The 14,211-nt window shown below is 40.7% G+C and overlaps 1 protein-coding gene across 3 annotated transcripts in view; it reads left to right on the top strand.

Moving 5' to 3' along the window:
- Nucleotides 1-14,171, top strand: part of LOC108979995 — a 45,692-nt gene extending 31,521 nt beyond the window's left edge. Inside the window, exons 8-10 of one of the 3 annotated variants that reach the window (XR_001994317.2) lie at nucleotides 12,273-12,342; nucleotides 13,406-13,472; nucleotides 13,902-14,171. Coding sequence is in view for 2 of the 3 variants with exons in the window: in XM_018950831.2 (XP_018806376.1) it covers nucleotides 12,273-12,342; nucleotides 13,406-13,416 (81 nt within the window). In the remaining variant the exon portion in view is untranslated. Of the gene's footprint in view, nucleotides 1-12,272; nucleotides 12,343-13,405; nucleotides 13,856-13,901 lie in introns of those variants that run through there. The other 2 variants (XM_018950831.2, XM_018950805.2) reach the window with 2 other exon arrangements.
- Nucleotides 14,172-14,211: the final 40 nt, after the last annotated feature.

A 14,211-nucleotide genomic window follows, 5' to 3' on the forward strand; every position in this document is an offset into this window, starting at 1 on the left:
GGAGATAACGTCGCTGGAAGATGCAGAAGTCGATCCTCGGGCTATCGCAAAGCTGAGCGTCGATTCTCAATCCAATTATGGACAAACACGACCGATAGACAAGGGCTGAGCTCCTCTCGAGATTCTGCTGGCAACAGTTCTGGCAACTGTTTTACAACCTTTGGAAGTAGCCCGTGTTCTATTTTTAGAGACAGGGAGTGAGGGGGGGGGGGGATTTGGGGCTTTCTTGGATGCTAGCTGCCTTGGTTGAGTGTTTGAGTGTGGGAGAAGTGGAGGGGGTCTTTGTTACAGAGATACTTTTATAGAGATACTTTTATGTTTTCTATATCTAGATAGTATATCAGATAAATAGATAACGTGTACAGTAAATAGACTTAACGTGTAAATAGCAGCTAACGTGTATAGTAAAACCAGCAGCAATTAAGCGCTGGCTTCAATGCTCGGTTGTAACCCTTTTCTATATAAATGAAGGAAAACAGTAGAAAGAGGTATTCAGACCAATCTTGACATGGTATCAGAGCCCCTAGTCTGATATTCATCTCTGTGATCTTAATCCTTGAGTGTTGGCTTGTTGCGACGGGAGGAATTTTTTTTCTCGCTGTTTCCGCAAGTTTCTCTTGCTTTCCTTTTTTTTGGTATTCTCGGTTGGGAGTTGGAGCTGTTTGTGGTGTTTTCACTTGTGGGCTTGAGTATTTGGTGGCTGTCGTAGTTATTTTGGGTGTTACGAACACTGTTTTGCCTTGCGGGCTCCTTCTTTTGGTGCCTTCTTGTGGTGGTTGGGCAGCTGTGGGGCGGTAGGCCATTTCTGTGGCAGACGGCAGTTTCTGTGGTGGTCGACTCCTTCTGTGGGTGGCTGTGTGGTGGTCGGCTACGTCTGTGGTGGTTTGTTGGTGCTTCTCGGCACTTTCTGGGTAGTTTCTGGTGGTCGGCTACATCTTGTGGCGGTCCGAAAGTTTCTGGGTGTGGCTGTGTTGCAGTCAGGTCTCTCTCTGCTGGTTTCCGTAATTTTCTGGGCAGGTGTCGAAGTATTTCTACTTCGTCCGTAAGTATTTCTCTCCAACAACTGATTTTGGGCCCTTGTTCCGTGAAGTGCCTATTTTTCTTGTGCCTTTGGGTCCTTTATTTTTAGTCTGGGCATTTTATTTTGGCCCCTCCTTGTTACCGTGACTTTGAGTTTGGCTTATTGTGATCCTAATCTTACCACTTATTTGATTGACTACTTAAGCATATTTCTCTAAGTGCTTTTCATCATGTCTATTGAAAATACTATTGTTCGCTTTACTGGAAAGAATTTTCCTACGTGGGAATTTCAGTTTAAGATGTTTTTAAAAGAAAAAGAATTATCAAATCATATTGATAATTCTACTGAAGTTCCCACTAATGAAAAAGAATTTGCTCAATGGGAGGTCAAGGATGCCAAGGTAATCTCTTGGTTATTGGGGACGATTGAGTCCCACCTTGTGACCAATCTTCGTTGTCTTACTACGGCTCAAGCTATGTGGGATTATCTTCACCGTATTTACCACCAAGATCATAGTGCTCGGAAGTTCCAATTAGAATTGGAAATTAGTACTTATAGTCAAGGCAATTTACCTATCGCACAATTTTATTCTGGTTTTATTAACCTTTGGTGCGAGTATTCTGCCATTGTTCATGCTAAGGTTCCCACTACGGCACTCGCGGCTCTTCAAGCAATTCATGCTAAGAGTCAACGCGATCAGTTTTTAATGAAGCTTCGACCCGAATTTGAGACCGTTCGAGCTGGTTTGTTGAACCGTAATCCGGTTCCTTCTTTGGATATTTGTTTGGGAGATTTGTTACGGGAAGAACAACGATTATCCACTCAGATGGGTATGACTTCTGAGAAGGTCTTTTCTGAGACTATGAATGTAGCTTATGCAGCACAAGGGAGAGGGAAGAAAAAGTTGCAATGTTTCAGTTGCAAGGAATTTGGTCATATCGCTCGCAACTGTCCTAAGAAAGTTTGCAACTACTGCAAGAAAAAGGGTCATCTCATCAAAGATTGTCGAGTACGGCCTCAGAATCGCCAATCTCAAGCTTTTCAGGCGGTTGTACAGTCTTCTTCTTCATCTTCTGCGCCACCTACTGTAAGCTCTAATTCATCTGTTCTCACACCAGCAATGGTCCAACAGATGATTGTGTCTGCTTTTACAGCCTTAGGCCTGCAAGGTACAGGTACTAACTCAACTTCTTGGATTGTTGACTCGGGCGCTTCTAATCATATGACTGGTAATACGACGGGTCTCCATGATGTTCGTAAGTATAGAGGCATGCAAAATATTCAGATTGTTGATGACAGTACTCTCTTCCTATTACTGTTGTTGGTAATTTGGGCTCTTCATTTCGCGATGTTTTTGTCTCTCCTGGATTGTCTACCAATTTCATTTCTGTTGGACAATTGGTAGATAATAATTGTGATGTTCACTTTTCTCGTGGTGGTTGTCTTGTGCAGAATCAGGTGTCGGGGACGGTGATCGCGAAGGGGCCTAAAATAGGACGTTTATTTCCCTTACAGTTTTCTATTCCTAATGTTGTTTCTCTTGCTTGTACGACTACTGCCAATACTAATGAAGTTTGGCATAAGAAATTAGGTCATCCTAATTCTGTTGTCTTGACTCATCTTATGAAACATGGCTTTTTGGGCAATAAAAATTCATTTTCTTCTTCTCTTGTATATTTGGATTGTGCTACTTGTCGTCTTGGTAAAAGTAAAACTTTACCTTTTCCTGCACATGGTAGTCGTGCGTCTAACTGTTTGAGATTGTGCATACTGACGTTTGGGGTGTGAGTCCTATTATTTCTCATGGTCAGTATCGTTATTTTGTGACGTTTATAGATGATTATAGTCGATTCACCTAGATATATTTTCTCCGTTCTAAAGCTGACGTGTTTTCTGTCTTTCAAAAATTTGTTGCGCTTGTTGAGACACAGTTTAGTACTTGTATCAAAACTTTACGCTCCGACTCAGGGGGGGAGTACATGTCTCATTCTTTTCAAAATTTTCTTCAGCAAAAGGGGATCATTTCTCAGCGTTCTTGTCCATATACTCCTCAACAAAATGGAGTCGCTGAGCGTAAAAATCGTCATCTCTTAGATGTCGTCCTTACTTTATTGATTGATTCTTCTGTACCTTCTAAGTTTTGGGTAGAAGCTTTATCTACTGCTGTCTATTTGATCAATCGTTTGCCTACTACTACTTTAGATTATGATTCTCCATATTTTCGATTATTTGGCATATCTCTTGAGTATCAATCCTTTCATGCATTTGGGTGTGTTTGTTTTGTTCATCTGCCACCTGTTGAGAGTCACAAGCTTGCTGCACAGTCTGTCATGTGTGCCTTTATGGGATATAGTCCCACTCTGAAATGATTTATTTGTTATGATGCTCATGCAAATAAATCCCGAATCTCACGGAATGTGATTTTCTTCTAAAATCAATATTTCTTTCAGTCTCAGGTTATTTCTAATCCTCCTATTACTCTTCTTCCTGCTTTTGATGATGTGTCTTCTTGTATTAAGCGATTTCAACCAAGTATGGTGTATCATCGACGTCTTACCCCTTCTTCAACGCCCTTTCCAGACACTGATCCGTCACCTGATTCTACGATTCCTATACCTCGGCAGTCCACTCGGGTTACACATCCACCAGATAGGTATGGTTTTCCTCACACCTCGCTTACTGCCACTCTAGACACTATTTCTGTTCCTCACTCTTATACTCAGGCATCCACCCAAGCGTGTTGGCAGCAGGCCATGCAAGAGGAAATCCAAGCTCTTCAAGACAATCACACTTGGGACCTTATAATTTGTCCCTCTGATGTCAAACCTATTGGTTGTAAATGGGTATACTCAGTCAAGTTTCGAGTTGATGGCTCACCGGACATATATAAGGCCCGTCTCGTGGTTCTTGGGAACCGACAGGAGTATGGTATTGATTATGAAGAAACATTTGCACCTGTTGCAAAAATGATTATTGTGCGGACTATCTTGGCACTTGCTGCCTTGCAAGGGTGGTTTTTTCCTCAGATGGATGTAAATAATGCTTTTCTACATGGAGATTTGAAGGAAGAAATCTATATGTCTCCACCTCCCGGGATGTTTGCCACACCTTCCTCAGAAGTTTGTCGGCTACGCCGATCCTTGTATGGACTGAAACAGGCTCCGCGTACATGGTTTGACAAATTTCGCTCTAACCTGCTTGCTTTTCACTTTACTCAGAGTCAGTTTGATTCCTCTCTTTTTCTTCGCAAGACTTCTGCAGGAATCGTATTGCTTCTCGTATATGTTGATGACATTGTGATCACTGGCTCCGATACTGAGTTAATTAAGCAATTACAACAGCATCTCAAGGCCTCTTTTCACATGAAAGATCTTGGTCCCCTACAATATTTTCTTGGCCTTGAGGTACAACTTACTCCAACTGGTATGTTGTTACACCAGCACAAATACATGCAGGATGTTATTTCATTGAGTGGTCTCCAATCGGGTAACTCTGTTTTTACTCCCTTGGAGGTAAATCTTAAGCTTCGTCAAGAAGAATGGGAGCTTCTATCAGATCCATCCTTGTATCGGTAGCTTGTTGGGAGTTTGAACTACTTGATGATTACTCGTCCTGACATTTCTTTTGCTGTACAGCAAGTTAGTCAATTTATGCAGGCTCCCCGACATCTTCATTTAGCCGCTGTTCGTCACATTCTCCGATATCTGAAGGGCACCTCTACAAGCAGATTGTTCTTTCCTAAAGAATTTTCTTTACAGTTGGTGGGATATAGTGATGCTGATTGGGCCGGATGTGCAGATACTCGTCGCTCTGTTACTGGCTAGTGCATGTTCTTAGGCAATGCACTCATTTCTTGGAAGAGTAAGAAGCAAGACAGAGTTTCCAAGTCCTCTACTGAGTCTGAGTATCGTGCTATGTCTTCTGCATGCTCTGAGATCACATGGCTTCGTGGGTTATTGGGTGAACTTGGTTTTCCTCAACTACATCCCACTCCTCTTCATGCTGATAATACCAGTGCTATTCAGATCGCCGCTAATCCTGTCTTCCATGAGCGTAAGAAACATATCGAAGTCGATTGCCATTCTATACGTGAATCCTTTGACAAACATGTGATTACGCTCCCTCACATTTCCACTGAACGTCAAACTGCAGACATATTCACTAAAGCTCTTTCTCGGCATCGGCATCAGTTCTTGGTTGACAAATTGATGCTTCTTGATCCACTAGCATCAATTTGAGGGGGGATGTTACAGAGATACTTTTATAGAGATACTTTTATGCTTTCTATATCTAGATAGTATATCAGATAAATAGATAACGTGTACAGTAAATAGACTCTTCGTGTACCGTAAATAGACTTAATGTGTAAATAGCAGCTAACGTGTATAGTAAAACCAGCAGCAATTAAGCGCTGGCTTCAATGCTCGGTTGTAACCCTTTTCTATATAAATGAAGGAAAACAGTAGAAAGAGGTATTCAGACCAATCTTGACAGTCTTGTGGGCTATTAAAGCTCAATTGATGGGAGTTGTGGAGTATGTGAGAGATCTTATGATTAATGTGGATAAGGGGTTGGACCTAGTCATGGGTTTGGGTGGTGGGTTGAAAACTGACAAGGGGGGGCGGAGGGTAGATCCTACGGGTTTGAAGGCCTCAAGTGCACCTGCAAAGGGCACTTCGATGCCATCATAGATAGGGTTGTCGGACGTCGGCATCACTATTCATGCCAGTTTGCCGTCTGACTGCCCTCAATCACTAGTTGTAATTGGGGTTGGTACCTTTTTCCAAGGTTCACTTTCAGTTGAAGATGGGGTCCTTCCAGGGTTTTGAGTAGTTTGGAAGAAGCAGACGAGCTTCTTTCAGAAGATGAAAATGGGGGGTAACAGAAGGTGGTGCTCCCCCTACCTATTTTATGCCTTTTGAGGGAGTAGTAGGGTCTGACAAAGTGGCACAAAAAGGGTCGTCTGGGGGTGGAGCACCTACAAGCAATGTTCTCGTTGATGGAACGACGACACCTACGCCAGAGGTGAAGGAACCTCTAATGGTGATAGCAACAATATAGCTGTTGAGGAGGTTCGGGATTTGAATGCAGGATACTGTGGGGAGGAAATTATGAGTTTATCGTTGGTGCCTTGTGAGGAGAAACGTCTAGGGTCGGGAGAGCAGTTGAGAACTGTGTTTGGGGATAATGTTGTTCCCCTAGTTTCTCTACCTCTTACAAACAACATAGCGGGTTCACTATCAAATTGGGTTCTGCATAAGGTTAACGAGATTTAGCATATTGTGGGGCTTTCATACAGAGGATGTGAAGACCAATTTAAAGCACTACTCACTGTAATAGAGGCGGGTCACTCGCTCGAAACCAAATCAAGTTCTAAAAAAAGTAGGGAGTTAAAGCACCTTTCTTGGGCAATCAACTACGATGCTAAAGGAGGTAGCTCAAGTCAAGGGAAGACGAAAGGGAGGGCATTATGAAGACGTCCTTATAAAGGGAGTTTCGGGTGGAGTATTAGTCTTACAAGGGGTGGGGGTTGGGGAGGTGTGTTCTATTCCAATTCAGGCTTGATGTATTTTGAATAGATTTCTAATTTTCATGGGCTTTTTGTGTCATTTGGGGCTAGCTAGTATGAGCTAAGTGTTTCCTGTATACGTTCAGTGTACTTGGTTACTTCTATTGACATGTATAATATTTTTACTTATAAAAAAAGAATGTTGATGATGATTAGTTATGGGCTTTTGCTGGTATATACGGTCCAAATATGAACAGTACTAGAAGAATCTTATGGGAAGAACTTGTTGGAATTCATAGCCAGTGGAATTTACCATGGTGCATAGGTGGTGATTTTAATGTTACAAAGTTCCCAAGTGAACATTCAGGTGATAGCAGACTGTGACCAGCAATGGTAGAATTCTCGGAGTGTATTTTCGACTTAGGTTTGATGGATATTCCTCTCATGGGAGGTGCCTATACATGGTCCAATAACCATACGTGATCTAGATTGGACAGATTTTTAGTCTCATCAGAGTGGGAAAGCCATTATCTAGTTATCCAGATCTTTGTCAAAAGTGGTTGTCTCGCCTATGCTCTAATCATTTCCAATTATTACTAGATTGTGGAGATATTCAAGGAGGGTGTTGGTAGTTTAAGTTCGAAAATGTGGCTGAAACTGAAGGTTTTGTGGAAAGGGTTAGGCAATGGTGGTCTTCTTATCAGATTAATGGCACCCCTAACTTCATTTTTGCAGGTAAATTGAAAGTTCTAAAAAATGACTTAATCCTATGGAATACTCAATCTTTTGGTGATGTAGAGGAGCTTCAGGAGTAGAGAGGACACAAGAGGGGCGGGCTCTTTCTATGGAGGAAGCATCTCGGAAGGCTAAGTTAACGGCAGAATTAGAAAGGGTTATGTTATTGGAGGAGATCTCTTGGCGTCAAAACTCAAGAGCATTATGGTTGAAAGAAGGAGACCAAAGCACAAAGTTCTTTCACAGAGTGGCTAATTCTCGTAGGAGAACTAATACTATTGAGATACTAAAAATAGACGGAGTAGACTGTATGGAGGCTCCTGTGATTAGGGAGCATGTTGTGGGATTTTTGGAACGCTTACTTTCTGAACAGGTGGGATGGCGGCCAAAACTCGATGGACTATCTTTTGAGTCCATTGATACACAACAGGTTTTGTGGCTGGTGCGACCCTTTGAGGAGTTAGAGGTCCATAGCATGGTAAGGAGAATGATCAAAGATAAAGCACCTAGCCCCGACGGTTTTTTCATGGGATTTTTTCAAACTTGTTGGGATGTGATGAAGGAGGACTTAATGAAAGTGTTCCAAGAATTCTTTTCGGTTTGGAAGTTTGAGAAAAGTCTTAACACCACATTTATAGCACTCATTCCCAAGAAGTTTGCGGCTTCAGAGGTGAAGGATTACCCGCCCATTAGCCTTGTGAATTGGACATATAAGATCATTTCTAAGGTGCTTGCCAATGGCCTAGGAGAGGTTTTGGGGAGGATCATTACAAAACCCCAAAATGCATTTATTAAAGGTATGAAAATTCTAGATTCGGTTCAAATTGCTAATGAATGCCTAGACAGTAGGCTTAAAATCTGGCCATATGAAGATCCTATGCAAGTTAGATATTGAGAATGCGTATGATCATGTTAATTGTGTCAAGATAGGTCGAAATATTGTATGAAAATAGCCAAAAAGGTACTCGGCCTTGTGGTTTCTCTCCAATATATAAACTGTACATCGGATTCTATACATGGAAAGGATTCTATACATGTAAATAACATTGAATACGCTAATTCTATCCCTATACAATCTGTCAATTGTTAAGCTAATAATTCTGAAGAGTAAATCAAGGAAACAAATATGGAAACAAATATGGACAGCAAAGCTGTCCATTGACATCCCCCCTCAAATTGATGCGGGTTGATCAACCAACATCAATTTGCTACTTAGGAAGCAATGCCGATGACGAGTAAGAGCCTTGGTAAAGATATCTGCAATTTGTAGCTCAGTGGAAATGTGCGGTAGAGTGATAACACGAGCTTCAAAGGCTTCACGGATAGAGTGACAATCTACTTCAATATGCTTGGTGCGCTCATGGTAGACAGGATTAGCTGTGATCTGAATAGCACTTGTATTATCAGCGTGTAGAGGTGTAGGATCAATCTCAGAGAAGTCTAACTCAGCAAGCAAACCTCGAAGCCAAATAATCTCGGAACAAGCAAGAGACATCGCTCGGTATTCAGACTCGGTAGATGACTTAGAAACTCTGTCTTGCTTCTTACTCTTCCAAGAGATCAACGCATCACCTAAGAACACACACCAACCAGTGATGGAGCGACGTGTATCAGCACAACCAGCCCAATCAGCATCGCTATAAGCAGCAAGACGAGGAGAATTGCCTGCAGGAAAGAATAACCCACGGGCAGAAGTGCCCTGAACATAGCGTATAATCCTACGAACAGCAGCCAAATGAAGATGACGGGGAGTTTGAAGAAACTGGCTGACTTGCTGTACAGCAAAGGAAATATCTGGTCTAGTGATAATGAGATAGACAAGGCTACCCACCAACTTCCGATATAAACTGGGATCGGTGAGTAAGTCACCCTCCTCTTTGCGAAGCTTGACATTTAATTCCATGGGAGTATCGACAGAGGGAGCTTCCTGTAGTCCAGCTGTAGTCACCAAATCACTAGCATACTTATGCTGATTGAGGGAAATACCAGAGGAACTACGATGTACCTCAAGACCAAGAAAATATGTGAGAGACCCAAGATCTTTCATATGAAAAGATTCTGAGAGATGAGTCTTGAGCTGGACAAGTAAAGCAGAATCGGAACCAGTGATCACAATATCATCAACATAAACCAACAGGACAACAATACCCATGTCTGATTTTCGAAGAAACAATGAAGTGTCATACTTGCTCTGCTTGAAGGAAAATTGTAATAAAGTGGTTCGAAACTTATCAAACCAGGCCCTTGGAGCTTGTTTGAGACCATAAAGAGAACGACGAAGTTTACATACATTGGAGGTCGGAGAGGGAAACAACCCTGGGGGCGGCTTCATATAAATACACTCTTTAAGGTCCCCATGAAGAAAAGCATTCTTGACATCCATCTGATGTAGTGGCCAATCATGGGAAGCAGCAAGAGCTAGGATCGTACGAACAGTAGTCATCTTAGCCACAGGAGCAAAGGTCTCTTCATAATTGACACCATATTCTTGATTATTCCCAAGGGCAACAAGCCGAGCTTTATAACGATCCAAACTTCCATCAGAGCGAACCTTGACTGAGTAAACCCATTTGCAACCCAGAGGAACTATAGTGGAAGGACAAGGTTCAATGTCCCAAGTATGATTGGCCTCTAAAGCGGCAATCTCTTCCTGCATAGCTTGTCGCCAACAATCATGCTTGACAGCATGTGAGTAGCATGTGGGAATATCAAAATTGGACAAAGCAGCAGTAAGAGCGGAAATAGAATTGCCAGAAGAGAACCCATACCTATCTGGGGGTATAGACACTCGAGGAGAGCGACGTACCAAAGGCTCTGGAGGTGTGCTTGGGAGTTCCTACGCTATGTGCTTGGGATGTGTGGTTTTGGGAAGAAATGGTGCTCGTGGATTAGATGGTGCATTTCAACAGTGAAGTTTTCAATCTTGGTGAGTGGCAGCCCAAATGGTTTCTTTAACAGTTCTCGAGGTCTAAGACAAAGGAGACTCATTGTCCCCACTCCTATTTGTTCTTGTCATGGAGGCACTTAGCAAAATGATTTTAGCCTTGGTGAACATTGGCTTTATTGATGGATTCTCGGTTGTTAATCCTAATAGGGGCACCATTAACATATCTCATGTATAGTTTACAGATGATACATTGATTTTTTGTATGGCAGAACAAAACCAAATTGGAACATTGAGGGCATTATTACTTTGTTTTGAAGCGGCATTAGGGTTGAAAGTGAACTTTGATAAATTAGAAATGGTGCCAGTGGGCAATGTTTGTAACATCCGGTAGTTGGCTAATATTCTTGGATGTAAGGTTTCCTCTCTTCCCATGAATTACTTTGGTCTTCCTTTGGGGGCAGCTGCAAGATCTATATCGATTTGGTATACAGTGGTGGAGAAGATTGAATGCAGATTGACAGGTTGTAAAAGATTATATCTCTCAAAAGGTGGTAGGATCACTCTTATCAAAAGTACTCTTTCTAATCTACCAATATATTTTTTATCTGTACTCCCAATTCCAGCAAGTGTGGTCAACCACATTGAGAAGTTGTATCGTGATTTTCTTTGGAGTGGGATAGGAGACAAATTCAAGTATCATCTAGTCAAGTGGGATAAAGTATGCTCTCCAATCTCTTTGGGTGGGTTGGATATTAGAAATTTGAAGATTTTCAATCGAGCCTTGCTTGGGAAGTGGTTGTGGAGATATAATACGGAACTAGAAGTCCTATGGAAGTCAGTGATTGATTGCAAATATGGAGGTATGTGGGGGGGGGCGGGTGCACTAGGGAGGTTCACAGGGTTTATGGAGTGGGAATTTGGAAACACATTAGAAGAGGGTGGGGGATTTTTACTCAGCTGGTGTTGGGTGATGGATCTAGAATAAAATTCTGAACTGACCTGTGGTGTGGAGATCAAGCCCTAAAGGATTCATTCCCATCAGTTTTTAGAATTGCATGTGAGAAAGATGCATCAATGGCTAATTGTATGGAGTTCTCTGGGGATCTAGTCCATCGGAACGTGAATTTCACTAGAGCAGCCCAAGATTGGGAAGTTGGCAGCATTGAGGAGTTCTTTGGTCTTCTTACACCATGATGCCAAGAACACAAGGAGCTAACAAGATGTGGTGGATACCCACCGGTAAAGGTACATTCTTGGTCCATTATTTTTATAAGTCTCTTACACAACCACAGAATATGCAATTCCCATGTAGAAGGATTTGGAGAAACAAGACGCCTCATAAAGGGGCATTTTTTGTATGGACAACAGCATTAGATAAGATCTTGACGATGGATAATCTACAGAAACATAAGGTGATCATAGTAGATTGGTGCTATATGTGTAGGAAAAGTGGTGAAACTCTGGATCATTTACTGTTGCATTGTGAGGTTGCTGGAAAGTTAAGGAATCAAGTGTTCAATAGATTGGAGTTTGCTTGGGTTATGCTTGCCACAGTGACAGAGCTCGTGGCCAGTTGGACAAATCTACAAGGTCTACCACAAATCTCAGTGGTGTGGAAAATGGTCCCAATTTGTATCCTGTGATGTCTATGGAAGGAGCGAAATGACCAAACGTTTGAAGACGATGAGCGTTCATTAGAAGAACTTGGATTATTTTTTGTCAGCACTCTTTTTCTTTGGGCCACAGCTGTAGATTTTTGTGACCTCGATTTGCATGAATTTCTTGTTTCTATTTCCTCTCCCTAAATAGGTGTGACCTTTTGTATACCATTTGTGTACTCGGGCTATACCTATTCATATCAATATAATTGTTTACTTATCAAAAAAGAAAAAAAAAGTTTCTAACTGAAATCCTTCAATGCGTTGTGGATTATGATTTTCTCAAATACTATATTGGTTGGCATTCTGACTGGAGAGTTCTGTAATTAGACCTTTGATTTAACTTCTTCAACCATACTGACATGTCATGTTGACCTTTTTCAGATGGCTTGGTTTTGAGAATAGCTTCTTCTACTTCAAAACCCTGGGAATATTGACGTTGATCTTTATTTGTGTTTGCAGTCTTTGCAGCTACACAAGATAGAAGATGAAATTGCTCAGTGTGATAAAAAAATCCAGAAGATTTTAAATGGTATGATTTCGTATAAGCGTATTTTTCCTTCCATTTCTATAGTTGCAGTAAGATCTAACAGTTCTCAGTTAAGCACTTAGAATTTAAGAGTCTCCTAATATAACAAGCTCTAGAAATGGACAGTTCTGGTCTGGTACACTGGTTATTTAGGTTTTTTTCGTATACTTATGTACATGGGCTTCGCCCATATATCGGTTTCTAATAAAATTTCTTCTTACTTATAAAAAAAATGGTTGTAAGTGGGAGGCACTATAGAAAATCAAGATCTTGGGGCTTCCAAATGTTGGATTCTCCTAAATGAGGAATTCCGTTGGTTATTTGAAACCTGGCTTCCAAATTTGGGTCATTCTTATTCTTGCGTGCATAAAAGAATATTTAATGATTGAAACACATGTAATTTTGCATACTTCACTGTTCCTTGACGTTATACAGCCTTGGACCTAGATCCAATCTTTTAAGCGTCCAACATCTGTTTGGTATCATAAGTCAAGTTTTTCTATCTATAAAATTTCTATGATTACCTATAAAAAAAAATTACAAGTCAAATCAAAGAACTTTTGGCATATCTTGTCTTCATATGATATACAACAGCACTTATCAAAAAAATATGATATACAACAGCATATTACTTATCAAAAAAATGATATACAGCAGCAAATGAAGTGTACTTGAAAAGAGAAGGTGAATGCTTCTATCAAAATTTGTATGATAAAAGGAAACAATCTGCAAAATTTTTCTGCTAGAGAAACCTCTGAAGGTGAACAGTAACCGCTACATGTAGCAGGTTTGCTGTAGATAAATGAAAAATAGAGATAGGATACATGATCCATTGGGCCTCATTTTTAGACAAAAATATACATATATGGGTTATAAATGTATTTTACATAACCCATTGAGAGTGCTTGGATGTTGTGAACCTCTGAAGCTGTTGAAAACCATTGATTAGAATATTGGTAATTAGTCTTGAGGGGCCTGAAGTTATGGTCATGGATGAGATTACCATTCATATTCTGTATTGTTTTTGTGTCGTGCATTCTCTTATAACACTTCAATAACTTGGCAGGAACTGGATAGAGTGTGCTATCAGAACAATTGGATACCGCCGACTTATCATGTATTGACATCAGATGGTAAGACCATCTAATTTCAATCTGCATTATAAATAACAGGAATCTGACATTATGTATTACACTTGGTCTGTAAGTTTTTAATCGCTTTATTCTAAATGTATGAAGGTTTACCGATCAGACTCTACCATTAGATGTTTTACAGGATTGATGTCTACTGCATGTTGTATTCATATTCAAATTTGCTGCCCCATTATCCTGTATGTGAAAATCCAAGAGGCTAAAGCTTGAGAAATAATTGCTGGTTTCCTTACTAGGTTATGGTTACAGAAACTCTTGACGATATCTCTACTATGTTACAAGTATCAATCTTAAAAGAACTCGAGAGTGAAATCGTTGAAGTTGTGGATATTTTCTAGAAAGATCCATTATTTTGAGAAAATTACCCATGTGGAATTTTGAGCTAATTGTCACGCATTTTCCATTTTGAAGGTGGATTCAAAGCTGGAAACCGTTGTCGAAGTTTCCCTATAGTTTTGCAGTAAACTCTTTCATGAAGTCTTACACGTAATTCATGAAATCACCATGTTTTTTTATCAATTAGCGGATCCTTTTACATGATATGCTGCTTGTGTCACTTGAAATGCGAGATTGAACTTTTATAATTTCTTGGAAGAGATGAAAAAATAGCAACATTGAAAGAACCGAGGAGGACCAAATGTTTTGTTCACGAGGAACTTTATATACGCGTGATTATGAGTAAAAATATCTAACAGTTTTCTCTTTTTTTACTGCAAAGCAT

The sequence above is a fragment of the Juglans regia genome, chromosome 7 (genome assembly GCF_001411555.2).
Source record: "Juglans regia cultivar Chandler chromosome 7, Walnut 2.0, whole genome shotgun sequence".
In the NCBI taxonomy this organism is placed as follows: domain Eukaryota; kingdom Viridiplantae; phylum Streptophyta; class Magnoliopsida; order Fagales; family Juglandaceae; genus Juglans; species Juglans regia.